The sequence below is a fragment of the Monodelphis domestica genome, chromosome 1 (genome assembly GCF_027887165.1).
Source record: "Monodelphis domestica isolate mMonDom1 chromosome 1, mMonDom1.pri, whole genome shotgun sequence".
Lineage (NCBI taxonomy): Eukaryota > Metazoa > Chordata > Mammalia > Didelphimorphia > Didelphidae > Monodelphis > Monodelphis domestica.
The window spans coordinates 233,471,532-233,485,104 of record NC_077227.1 but is presented as its reverse complement, the minus strand read 5'-3'; the positions used below and the strand labels follow the sequence as shown (position 1 = coordinate 233,485,104).

The 13,573-nt window shown below is 35.9% G+C and overlaps 1 protein-coding gene across 10 annotated transcripts in view; it reads right to left on the bottom strand.

Annotated features, from left to right (window-relative positions):
• EML5 (EMAP like 5) overlaps positions 1–6,686 on the bottom strand; it is a 235,727-nt gene extending 229,041 nt beyond the window's left edge. For 9 of the 10 annotated variants that reach the window (XR_008914938.1, XR_008914937.1, XR_008914939.1 and 6 more), the window contains exon 1: positions 5,670–6,686. Coding sequence is in view for 4 of the 10 variants with exons in the window: in XM_007472659.3 (XP_007472721.2) it covers positions 5,670–5,866 (197 nt within the window). In the remaining 6 variants the exon portion in view is untranslated. The remainder of the gene's footprint in view (positions 1–5,669) is intronic. The other variant, XM_056810564.1, reaches the window with a different exon arrangement.
• Positions 6,687–13,573: the final 6,887 nt, after the last annotated feature.

Here is a 13,573-nt window from a genome sequence, read left to right as displayed (position 1 = left end):
TGATCATCAATAAAACAATTTTTAACAAGGCCTTCATCAAGTTATCTCTGCACACCTGTTTTGAACCCAGATGGTTTCATTTATAAAGAATTCATATGTTCTTTCAAATATATTCTCCTCTGTTTCTCTTATGACAAATTTTTTCTATGTATTTTTATGTTCCAAATCTGTCTTCTTTTTAAGAGCTTCTAATTATTTGGAGAAATTCATCACATTTTTTATTTGTTATCCTATCTATCTCTAACCTCTGTTGAAATCTAATTTCTAGTCTAATTTCATGCCTAATGTAGAAACAGGTTTATAGATTCGAGCTGAAAAGACCTTAGAGGTCTCCAAGTCTAAGCCTCATATATCAGGTAGGAAACTGAAATTAAATTATTTTTTGGATTAGTTGCAAAAAATTATTTAATAGTCCTCAAGCATGTAATCAAGTAGGTGGAAATGTATTTTTATACTGAAAAGTTAAAATAGACTAATCTCAAACATATTGATTGTTTTAAATAAAATTAATAAGTGACATTAATGTCATTTTGGCCCATTTTCCTCAACTTATTCATACCATTCCACAAAAAAGCATATATTAATTTCAAAACCCTTTTAATACCCCTATAGTTTTCACCCTGATATGCTACGAAGCAGTATGCCATTTCTGAGGATATATCAAATGAATCTTTAAAAGTTATTGGATTACCATTATACACTACAAACTTAAGTAAACTTAACTCCTAATTAGGGAGGGACTGTTTATTAAATCTGTGTAATCGGAAATCGCTATAATACTATTTCTGGATTTACACATGACTTTTGAAGGATTCCAGTATGGTACTAGAATTGGGAGTCATAGGATATGAAATCTAACAATATCCCAAATTAAATATATCTGGCAAAAATTACATATATGCATATCTTGGGATTGGGAGGAGGTACATAATGATGATAATTAGCCATGTGCTCATTTGGAACTTCAAGACAGAACTATATGTGAGGGAGCTGATCTCAAATCCCAAAAAGCTGTCCCCCATCTGAAGAGAAAAATAAGATTATAGAATTTGGAGCTACACAGGATATTAAAGGTCATCTTCCCAATTACAGATAAAACAACTGATGTCTAAAGCAGGGAAGTGCCTTGTAAAAAAAGTTCTATGTAGTCCCTGGATTTAAAAACCCAGGTCTTTCAATTCCAAATTCAGTGCATTTCCTCTATTAATTTGCCTACTGCATTTAAATTATGAATGAATTCATAATCATTCAATTTACCAGAAACTTTTAAGGAACACAGCAACTGTGAAGAAATATGCTTATTACATAGTCTAAGATAAACTACTAATTTGCAAAAGTCCTCAACAGCAGGAACTGTCTTCTACTTCTTTTTTACAAAGCATATCAATTTAATAGGAAGAACCAAATATAATTTGTTAAATTTTGAAATTAAATATTGTAGGATTTGAAGTTAGAAGGTCCACCAGAGGAGGTCATTTAAATCAATTCTCTCATTTATAGAAGAGATCACTGAAGCCCAGGGAGAATACTAGTCCAAAGTCACATAAGTTAAAAAAAAGAAAGGCAAGAATTTGGCTTGCATAGTGTTCTTCCACTACATCATGTTGCACACCTAGAAATTTTCTAATTGTAAAATATTCAAGGGTAAGATAAACTTATGAGATCAGGCATGACAAGACTAAAGGACAATTAATATACATTTTTAAAACTGATTATAACTTTCTTTAAAAAAGTATTTTGCCTCAGCATATAAATATGGCTGGTCCACCTTACCCAGTTCAAATGAAATAATGGTTCTGAAAAAACTGATAAGAAAATATCTGTGCCTTATTAAAATTATAATCAATCAAAAAACACAAAACAACAAATTGAAGCTTCCAATCAACCATAACATATACTCAAATTAATCTTTCATTGGTGGCTATCAGTTGTGCTGGGCCCCTTCAATAATATGTTTTTCGTTACGGCTTCTCAAAGGTAGGTAAGACAGGTATCAATATCTCACTTTGCAATAAAGATACCAAACACTATATAAAGTAGAATTTTTTAAAATTTCAATGTCAGTAGGTCATGGTTCATTCCATTCAGTCACTTAACATCATGTATCTTCACTTCATCATCACATAACATCACAATAAACTTCACATGGCCAAAAGTGTGCAGTGGAAAAACCTGTTACCAATTTCTTTTTCTTCTGTTTCCTAAAAAGCAAAGTGTATGAGCAATGTCCTGATGGATACAAATAAGAAAGAAAAATTTAAAAGCTAGCTTGTTTTTCAGGATTTAGCAGGAAGATTTGGTATCAACATACCTTCAAGCTCTCAACTAGACAAAGGTGTAATTATTTTTAATGAATAATTTGTAATATACTATATAACAGTGTGTTGGTCTTTTAAAAGGCTATTTAAACTTTACCACCATTTAAACAATACACTTTATGAGACTAATGCAACAACAATTAATACAAAGAAAGTTAGGGAGGAGGCTACTAGTGAAGATGGAGCACAGCCAGTATGAAAGCACTCCTTGGTACAACTTTGCTTTCCTAGGCTACATGAGATCCGAGGATCTGGTCCAAGTGGGAGGTGGAGGGAACCATAAATAGAACTTACAAGACAAGCTTAAGAACACATTGCAATATAACTTTAAGCAATGTAGCATTACTAGCTATTAAATAAGGGGGAAACTACATATAAATTAAATGTACAAATAACAAAAGATCATGCATCAGCCTTTATATCTTCTATAACAATGAGATCTTCAAATAAAAAGGAAGTGGTAGAGAATTTGATCATAGGATCATGAAAGCCTAGAAGGAGCTTCAAAAGCCATGCAGTCAAATCTCCTCATTTTATAGATGAGGAAACCAAGACCTCAAAGGGCTTGCCCAGGATTACTTAGGGAACAAGCAGGAATTAAACAGAGGTTCTCTGATTCCATGTCATGAAATCACTTTGGACTAAAGATCAACTTCTTTATATTAGATAAAAAAAGCAATGTAAGCTTCACAAAAATAAAAGGTATCATGTGAAAGAAGTGCTGAATTTAGGGTCAGAGGACCTGGGAAGCCCAGTTTTGACAACTCCAACCTTAGTGACCTTGGGCAAATAATTTTTCCATACCTCCATTTCTTCCTCTATAAAATGAAGTTGGATTAGATAAGTTCCAAGATTTCTTCCACAACTATGTCTACATATAGAGAAAAATTAAAATCAATTACTACCATACAGATCAAGGAGAGGTTTGCTTTTGGTCAAATTGTCACATTGCATTATTTTCTACTGTACCTTACAATTATAAAACCACAAGATAAAGCTGCTTATGTAGAATTATCAAACTATCAACTTCTTCATGTAGCTCATAAATTCAAATAGAAAAATAATATAATCAAAATGAGATTATGAATAATTGTCCTATTTACATGTCCTAATTGTTATTTGCTTTTCAATGATCTCTGCCACCTCTAGTTTACATAAAATTTCTAGAGCAGTGTGGCTAATTTCTATGTTGGGTTACACATTCATTTCATGATACTAGAAAATTAAAATTTCATTATAATCTCAAATTTTCACAATATCTACATTCTATTTTGCTTGGACATATTTTTCTTAAGTACAATGCATAGAATCAGAGTTAAATTTAATATGGTAAAAAGGAAAGCCTAGATTATGTCTTAAATTTTTTATTAATAGATATACTATATTTGCACGACCCTCCCCCTAAAGGAAGGTAAAATGTATTGTTGTCATAGTAGATTCAAATGATCCAATAATCACCACTTCCCTAAAAAAGGCAAATAAGCTACTACTCTCCAACAAGTTTCACCTCTACAAGGCCTTGAAACCATCTGCTTATAGTTAGCCACCACAAATATGGTTATACTACAAAAATATCCCCTACTTATCCCACCTACCTGAATTTCTGCTAAAAAATTAAACATCTGGCATGATGTCTTAGCTAAGGCTAAAATATAAATCAGAGTTAAGTAAGGAGAAGAAGAGAAGCAAGATTGAAAGATAACTACAAAAGCACCTTGGACAAACCTCTACTTTCTCTGAATTATTTAAATTAACATTGATTTTGAGTTTTATAGCAGTCACAGATCTGTAAACTGAATGCCACCCTAATAATCATATTACTTTCAGAAAAGATCTCATAACACTTAATTTAGACAATTACATTGCAAACTAAAAAAGGACCACAGAAGAGTTTTCTGGAGTAACTATCAAATGAAAGCTTTTCTCATAGCCTTTTCTTTCCTTCTTCCAACTCAAACATGTGCTGTATTTTCTCCTTAATTCCTTATCTCTTTTATATTATATAGAAAGGACTTTAATATCTGCAGCAGTGTTTTAAGAGAGCCTTTGCTCAAAGGATATATGAGTATATCTTTCCCTATCTCTTCTTAATTAAAATGAAGCAAAAAGGTAGAGCCAACCCAACAACACAATCTCCCACCACGGTCCAAAAGCAGCAAACTTGCTTTTTAAAAATAAAATTGTATATTCTCCTTTGTAAAGTCCTTAACTACTTTGTCAGTGGTCTATAATAATGGCCATTGCTGTTAAAACCTTAATTGTCACAAAAATTTATATACTCACACAAAGACAAAATTATTTTTTCAATTTTTAAGATATTCTATTATCCAAAGTAAGAAATAAACAGAAGAATTTCACAAAGGAGACATACTTCATTAGGCAAGGGAGAAGAAAAATACAAAAGGAGTTCCTAATGGTCAGGATTTTTTTTTTAACCTTGAGATTGACTTCATGAGGGCACAGCAAACAAAAAAAATTGTAAAAATGTATAAGAATTCTTTATTTTAAAAAGAATTTCCTACAGGTTAAAATCCACAGCCAAATAATCATTGCAAATTTCGAAGTCAAATGAACTAAGAGATTTCCGAGTTCTTTTTCATGTCTGTTAATAAAACTTCAACTAATAACTGTCCAAATGGTTAGTGACTTCCACTCTGCCACTATGATGGCACAACATTCCCCAATTCTAAAATATCCGGTACTTTCTTTTTAATTTGCCAGTAAGCGATGGACTTTTCTGATAACCTAAGGATTACCTTAAGATGTATCTCACTGGAAATAGCTTGATGCTTTCATGGAAAGGAATAAAATGTTATCAAATAAGGTTTGGTGTTTATTCCCTCTTCATTATTCTGACCACTGACAGGCAATCAAAGAAAAAGGACCAAATGACTTCCTAGACCAACTCGACTCAAAAGAGGAATCTGGAAAAGGGAGTGGGGAAAAAGGAAGTTGGAGGAGTTAAAAGAGCTTAAAACACCCAAACTAGCAGGGTTGTTCTTAGGGAAGGTTATTTTCCTATAGTCAAAGAAAGTCTGGGAATAGAATAGAGGAAAGCACACGTTCCAGGACCGGGACTCCTTAACCTGAATTGAAAGATAGGAGAAGGGGGATGAGGACTTAGATCTTTGTTTCAATATAATTGGTTTCCTTTGTATTTTAAGTATTTAAAAAAAAAATTTATCCTGGAGGGCTATATAGAATTCCCTAGGCTGCCAAAGGATTCCAAGATACAACTCCAGCTCCACTCAGGGTAAAGGGGTGGGGTGGGGGTGCTTCTTTCTCCGTAAGTGGTTTCTTTTGGGAAGTGGGATTGGAGGTGTTGCAGGTAACGCTGGGGAAAGGCAGTACCTGATGATGTCGTCGCTGTGGCCCCGGTAGAACTTCTGCCGGTGTTCGCGAGGGCTGTACACTACGCCGACCCCAGCCACGAAGTAGACGATCTCCTTGGCTGCGGTGTAGTAGAGGTTGTTGCGGCACTGATGGCCACGGTAGCCGTACACCCATTCCAGCCGCAGGTGGCAGTTTGGGGCGCTCCGGGCCGCCATCTCCAGGCCCACCCTGGGGCTCCTTCCTCTGGAGCCCGAGCCTACTAAGCCGCCTCTAGTTGGGGCATCTCGGGCGAGTCGCACCCAGCTCCTCCTCAGTGCTCGAAAGAAGGAAGGGAGATGCTCATGCCGGGAAGGTGGGGGCACCGGCCCGTCTTCTGCACGGCGTATGTTTGTTGTTGTTTATTATTTTATTTTTATTATTCCCCCTCCCCGCCCTCTGCACAGAGGATGCAGCTTGTTATCTCTCCCCTTCCTCCTCCTCTTGGTCACCTGCGGCGCGGCTCGTGCCCCGCGGCGGCCTCCGCCCCCTCAGCCTCGTCACCGCCCCGCGGGTCCGCGCCTCCCGCCGCCGGCTGGATGCCTCTAAGCCAGGAGAGGAGCAGCTCGAGAACGGTGCCACATCACCCCCTCGCCCCCCGCGCCGCCGCCGCCGCCCTCCCGCGCCCCCGCGCGCCAGCGCAGATCCACCTGCTCTCCCTCCTTCCCCCGCCCCCACTTTCCCCGTGGGACTGCCGGGTGCGCGAGAGCCAAACTCGACTCCTCCCCCCAACCCATCCTGGACCCAGCTCCAGCGCGTGCCAGACAAGCCGTAACCTTGTCCTTGCCCCTCCTCCTGGGAGCCGCTGGGCGTCCGCGCGCCAAACTCGACTCCTCCCTCTTCCACCGCCGCCCTCCTTTCCCAGGATGAATCTCCTGGGCTTGCCAGGCAAGTCTCAACCTGGACCGTACCCCACCCCCCCTTCCAAACAACTGGGACTGAGAACCCGGGAACGAGGTCTCTTCGTCGCACGCTGGTTCATTTTTCTCGATTCTCACCCAACCAAAGGGCCTCGGCCCCCACGTGCGCTCAGCCACCTGCTGCGAGGGAGGGCATCATGTGGCCCAAGGCATATGCTGAAGGGATGGGGGGGGGGGGGGGGGGGGGAAGGGAGGAAAGCATCTCACACCTGGCTGAAGAGGCCTTCTAGTTCGGTCTGGACTGGTCCAGGTGGATCTGTCTAAGGAGATGAACGGAAAGGATGCTATATCTCTGCCTTGCAGTTCTCCTTGAGCCAGAGCTAGGCTTGTGCATGTAGATAACTTGTTTTTTTCACTGTTTACCACATCCACTCCCTTGGGTTAGTAAAGGGTTTCCATTATTTTCAGGAGGAAGAATAGGGGTATCTACCTTTTTTTTTTTAGAGATTGACAATAAATTGATTATTTTGTGTTGTTTTTTTTTTTTAATTAAGGATTGGGGAAACATTTTCTGTCACTCTTACTAATGCCTGATGTCAGAGCTGAAACTAAAATTTGGGCCATAAAATTACGTGTTGTATCTGATTTCTAGGTAAATACTGTTGTCTAATCAAAACAAAAATTCTGTCTGAGATTTTTCAGAAATCTTCTGCAAGTGGTAGGAAGCATCTTCTAGGTTGTAAAATTATAGTAATCTTGAATGTTGTGCGCACAGAACCAAGTTCTCTTCGGAGTAAAAGTTTCGATTTTTCAATGTATATTTGAATAGTTCACTTTATCTCACAGAAATATAGATAGATAAAATTGACCGTGGAAAATTTGATAATGGAAAAATAAAAGACTTATTATTATTATTATTAATCTGAGTATTTAAGTTTATATCATGGGACCCAAAAGACACTGAAGCTTCATAAAGATTTTTTCCTATAATTTATAACATTGAAATAACATAATCAAATTAACATTTATTTTAAAGAATTCATTAATAATTTTAAAATAATTTAAGATCCCTCGGTGCAATGGATTTTTTATAAGAATATATGTATTTGGCAGTTTATCAATATAAATCTTTACAAGCTTTCAAAAACTGTTTAGGGATATGATTTCATGGCTAAAATTCTGACATTCTTAAATCTGACAATAACTAAAATAGCTTAGGAACCAAGAAATATGACATTAAAAATTCTGTTTGTCCATAAGATATGTTGCTCTGGGAATTAATGCTTAGGAGAGAAGCTCAATAGGAAAGACTCCTGAAGGTTTTTCAAATAAGGGTGTGTTTGTTTATACTTAATGAGTTTCTTGAAATTCCCAGCTGAGAACAGAGGAAGAGAAAGAAATTTCTCTTTGTTCATTATTTTAGTTTTAAAAAGTGAACTCAGAATAGATTAACACTTGAAATAAATGGCAACTGATTATATGTTACTTCAATGTGTTAGAAATTATAAATTTTTAAAATCTTATTATAAAGCTTTAGAATTCTCTGTGTAGTATCTTTTGTGTCCCATGATACATGTTTAAATGCTCAGATAATAACTGCATTGTCATTTATTTTTCCATTATTAAATTTTCCATGGTCAATTTTAAAGGGCCAAAGAGGGCCTGTGGAACAAAGCAATTCTTAATTAAACCATCTTCATTCTCAGAATTCTGAAGACCAATAGAGATAACTAAAGAGAGAGATGACTAGAAAATTAATCATCTGTGACTAGTTAACAAGGAACAACAAACAAAATAAGTCTTTACCCAGGCAACTTAGCACTATTAGTTTCAATTACTGACAGACATTGTAGGCAATATATTATTCCACCATCTGTATCCTTTGAGAATAATGCAAATAGAGATGCATGAAAAATCATTTCTCAAAGCAGAGCTCAAAGGGAAATACTTATGAGCCAAATTGTTAATTTAAATAAAATTTTCAACATGTTTTTAGATACTTTAGCTACTAGTGTGGTACCATCTATCCCAAATATGTGTGAGCTCATTAAAAAAATTCAATGAACAGCTATGTATTGAATATTTTTCACAGTATCTTCATGACCAGTACCATGGCAGGCATTGGAAGGAATATTAAAGAAGGAAGACCAAGTGCTAAGTGGGGCAGTGCTGAATCTCGAGTCAGGAAGAACCTGAATTTGAATCCTATCTCATATACTTACTAGCTATAAGACCCTGCTAAGTAATTTAACTTGTGTCTGCTTCAGTTTCTTCATCTGTAAAAATAGGAATAATAATAGCTCCTACCTCCCTGGGTTTTTGTGAGGACAAAATGAAATCTGGTTTGCATGTGGCAAAAATGTGTTGTATTAAGTAAATTTAAATGTATATTTGTGATTTTATTTCAACATGAATGTTAATACTGTACAAAATCTACTTTATATAGCTTCAACAGAATTACCATTCGATTCTGTTTTATTCAAAATGTGAATCTTAACACATACTCTACATACCCTTAACACTTGATCACATAGAGTGAAGGCTCCCCATCTATGACAGTTTTAAAAAATCTGATACTAGTATATGTAACTTGGGTTTATATATTTCTAATGGCCATAATAAGATAAAGAGAAAATTTGTTAAAACCTGAATTTCTTATTCTGTGCTCACTCACAGTCAGTTTATCAATTATGTGTATCTCAGTAGCTAGATACTGTGGAAGGGTTTCCAAGAAATAGAAGATCTAATAAGATAAAAACAAATATCTATATACACAGATAATGATTACTTTTTAAAAATTACAACTATGTAATGATAAGTACAATCTAATAAAGCATCATAAATTAAACATGTATAACCATGAGATTTGTTCATTCATTCAGATAATAAAAGGTGGAAGAGAAGTAATAAAAACTTTTAAAACTGACTTTATGTCTCCACAAATGGAGCAAATTTGGAAAAGCTTTATAAAGATGTAAACTTCAAACTTTATTAAACTATTAGTGGAATTGTAAACTGATGCAAACTTTTTGGAAAGTAGTCAATGATATATAATAAGGGTCATAAAGCTAACCTAAAAATCCTGTTGCTAGAATTAAAGATCCTAGGGAAAAAAAGACATTATCTATGCAAAAACATTCATGGTTGCTTTATTTTAAATGGAAAAGCACTGAAAAACAATCATTATGTCCAATAACTAGAGAATGGTGGAACAAATTATGGGACACTAAATGTAATTAAATATTATTCTAATAACTTCTCTAAGGCTGTCTTCCCAAATTCATGCTTATAGCATTTCAAGTTTGATCATTAAGGGGATAAATACTAACCCAAAGTTAAAACGATTTCTTTGAGTTTCCAACCTTTTAAAACTCATTAACTCTCACTGGTGAGCTTATCTATAATTATCTATAATATACAAGTAGACACAATTCAAAGCAAAGGCATTTACTAAAGATGGCATAGTACAAACAGTAGGTGCAAAATATTTACCCTCATAAATCTGGGACACCCCCACAAATATACAAAACACCTATGAAAAAAGAACACAAATTTTAGTATTCAGATAAAGAACATATGTCTAAGAGGGCACATATCTCTGCTATTGGAGGGCCTCATTTGGAATGGAAGCAAGGAGGAAAACAAGCATTTATTAAGTACCTACTATGTGCCAGGCATTGTGCAAAGTGCCTCCAAACATTATCTCCTATGATCCTCAGAAAAAAACTTAAAAGTGCTATTATCTCCATGTTTCAGTTAAGGAAACAGAAACAAGAGTTGTGATCTGCCCAAGGACACATAATTACTGTTTTAAGCTGTATTTGAACTCCAGTCTCCCTGACTCTAGCCATTACACCATCTAACCACTTTCCCTGTCTTTTATTTTCTCATTGGGTCTTTATGCTTCTCTTCTCTGTACAGTGTCTCTGCTGGACTCCCCAGACTTATTACCCTATATAGCCCAACTTGCAAGTGCCAGAATAGTTTTTATTGATTCCAATCAGCTTTCAAATATCCTACTAGAGTTTTCACTTCTTGAAGCTTCTCCCTGTCTTGAATACTGTCCTTCTGTGCATCTTGGAAAATATTTCTTCTCCTTACTATTAATTGCTTAACTTTCCAACCTGCTTTTTATCAAATGTGGTGTCTTCTATTGGGCAAGTAGCTCAGCAGCTAGAGGCCACAGCTAATGGGGGTGAAAAAGAAAGAGAAAATCTCTCCCTGCTGCCATTAGGGGCTCAGTGATTATACTTCATAAAGTAACTCCAAAGCTTGGAAAGTTTAGTTTTTATAAAAACCTCCTAGGGCATGGCCAATCTTCACCTAGCCAATGGCCAACTGCTCTTCCAATTTGGAGAGCTAGGCAGACTGAGATAACCAGGCATAAACACTCAGTTCTACTTTAATAGCATACTCATACCTGTGATTGCCTCTGTAATCTCTTCCTTACTTTCTTTTACCGAGGAGATTTGTATCAAGTGATTTTGGGGGTTGGGGGAATTGAAAGGCAAATCCCCACCATTACACTATGCTCTGTAAAATATGAATGTGAAAAATACAGAGGAATATGGAAAGATATAGATATAGATATATAAAATAAGGCAAGATCCACATAACCAGAACAGTATAAAGACTGATTACAACTATTCAAATATGTATATGTATATACATACATGTAAAATAAAACAATATTAAGGGTACTAGAACTTTAGACAGATTGAAGAGAAGACATGGAACAAACATTTTTTTTTTGTTTATTGTCCATTTAATTCAAGGATCAACAAATTAGGCCTGTGGGCCAAATTCAGCTATTGCACCCCCAAGACCTAAAAATGTATTTTACATTAAAAAAAACACAAAAACAGATATAAGCATATATATAGATATAGATATAGATATAGTTTGCTGGCCCCTAATTAAATGAATTTTATTATATTTTCTTAAAATATACAGTATAAAACAAAAACAAATGAGCCTTTAACAACCTTAAAAGTGAGCAGCATTGTTTCCTAGCAAAATATTTCAGGAAGAAATGAAAAATGTTGATCCTCAGGTGAAATAGGTTTTAATGACTATGCATACATATATATATATATATACAAAACCAAGAAAACAAAAGCAGTTCAACCCTCAAGAAACTTATTTGAGGAAGAGAAAAGATAAGGGTAATCTGGAAGGAAAGGTCCCATACGGGTACCAAGTAATCATTGTGGAGACAGAAAAGATTTGTATGGAGATGGAATGGCTAAAGTGAGCCAGCAGTGAAAAATGACCAGTGTGGCTGGATCTTCATATGATATGGAGGTCCCAGGCAGGGAGGAAAGGGCATAATGCACCATTATGTACTATTTAATTTTATGGAACCGATAGTTCAAACACCATTTGCTTAAGGATCTCCTCACTGGTGGAGATAAAATTTCATAGAGAAGAGAAATTCTGATCTTTTGGTTTCCAGCTTTCAGAAAAAAAGACATGCAGTTTCTTATTTTCTTCAGGGCCCTAAGGAGAAGGAAAGATTTTGGGAAAAAGCTGAAATATAGAGGAATCACCATCCTTGATCTTGTCCTTATCCCCAGTTTACTACACTAGAAACTTAGGAGAACTTTCTTTTGTGGGTGAGATCTAGGACTCTCTTGGTTAATATGAGTTTTCTTATTCTAATGGGGGAGCTCATTCACACTGTATATTGTCTGCAATAATATAGTATCATGTATATGCTTTTCCCATTTTCTGTTGGCTATCTGTTTGGATAAATGGATTTATTTTCTATATGTTATTATGGAACTAGCATCTGGTGGGAAGAGAATCAAATCTTGGATATATAGCTTAGGGCACTTATTCCCCTTTAAGGAATAGCAGTCAGGAGCACAGATTGAACCTAAAAAATATTTCCCCATGACTAACAAAAATTAAGAGAGAAGTTAGAAATAATTCTAGACTGGTACCCCCTCTTTCTGATGAGGGCAAAATAGCCAGCCTCTGTCCTCATCCTCCTCCATCCCCTCCTGGCAAAAATCAAAGTCTCCCTTAGAGAAGAAGGTGGGGAGGAAACTCTAGAAATATCTGTTCTTATTTCCCTGTAACTCAAATCTAGGAATATCTATGTGGGCACATACAACTTACATAGGTTAAGACACCCAAAGGAGCAACACACACTCTTGCATACAAATATGGAAGTAAGAACACCCACAAAGATGACATATTGTAATAGAGAGCATAGAAGTTGCACTGGTCTCAATCATCAAGATCTAGATTCAATTTCCATACAATCTTATCAATAAACATTTATTAAGTGCTAACCACTGGGGATACAAATAGGAAGAAAACAGTACCTACCCTCAATGAATGTATAATCTAATGGGAGAAGACAATACACTAAAGGAAGCTGTAAAGGGGTGAGAGTGAGGGAGTGGAGTACTAGAGTGGTATGATGGAGGCATCTTCTGATCCACCTCTGATGCTCATGATATATCTTTTTAGCCTTAATTCCTCTCTCTCTCTCTCTCTCTCTCTCTCTCTCTCTCTCTCTCTCTCGATATATATATATATATATATGTATATATATGTATATGTATACATATATATTTAATATGGAGATATATGTGGAGATAACAATAGTTTCTATCTCACATTGCTATAAGACTCAAATGAAATAATGTATATAAAGTGTTTTACAAATCTTAAAACAATATTCATATAAAACATGAGCTAGGATTTATATGGCATTTAGGATGTGCAAAGAGCTTTACATGTTATCTGATCCATATCTAGCACTCAATTGACCATATCATCTAGCTGCCACCATATAAATATCAGCTATTATAATTGTTATGGAAATGATTGTGGTTTCTTGAAGGCCACATCAGTGTCAGGGGAATATAAATTTTGGCAAGCCCTTACATCCCAAAAATCATCAAGTAAATGTCTGGTGACTGTGTTCCTCCAGTTAAAAGAAAAGGCTAGCTAAAAAAGGTGACTATTGGGTAATACGATTTGTGTTTTTTGTTGTTGTTGTTGTTTTTGCCA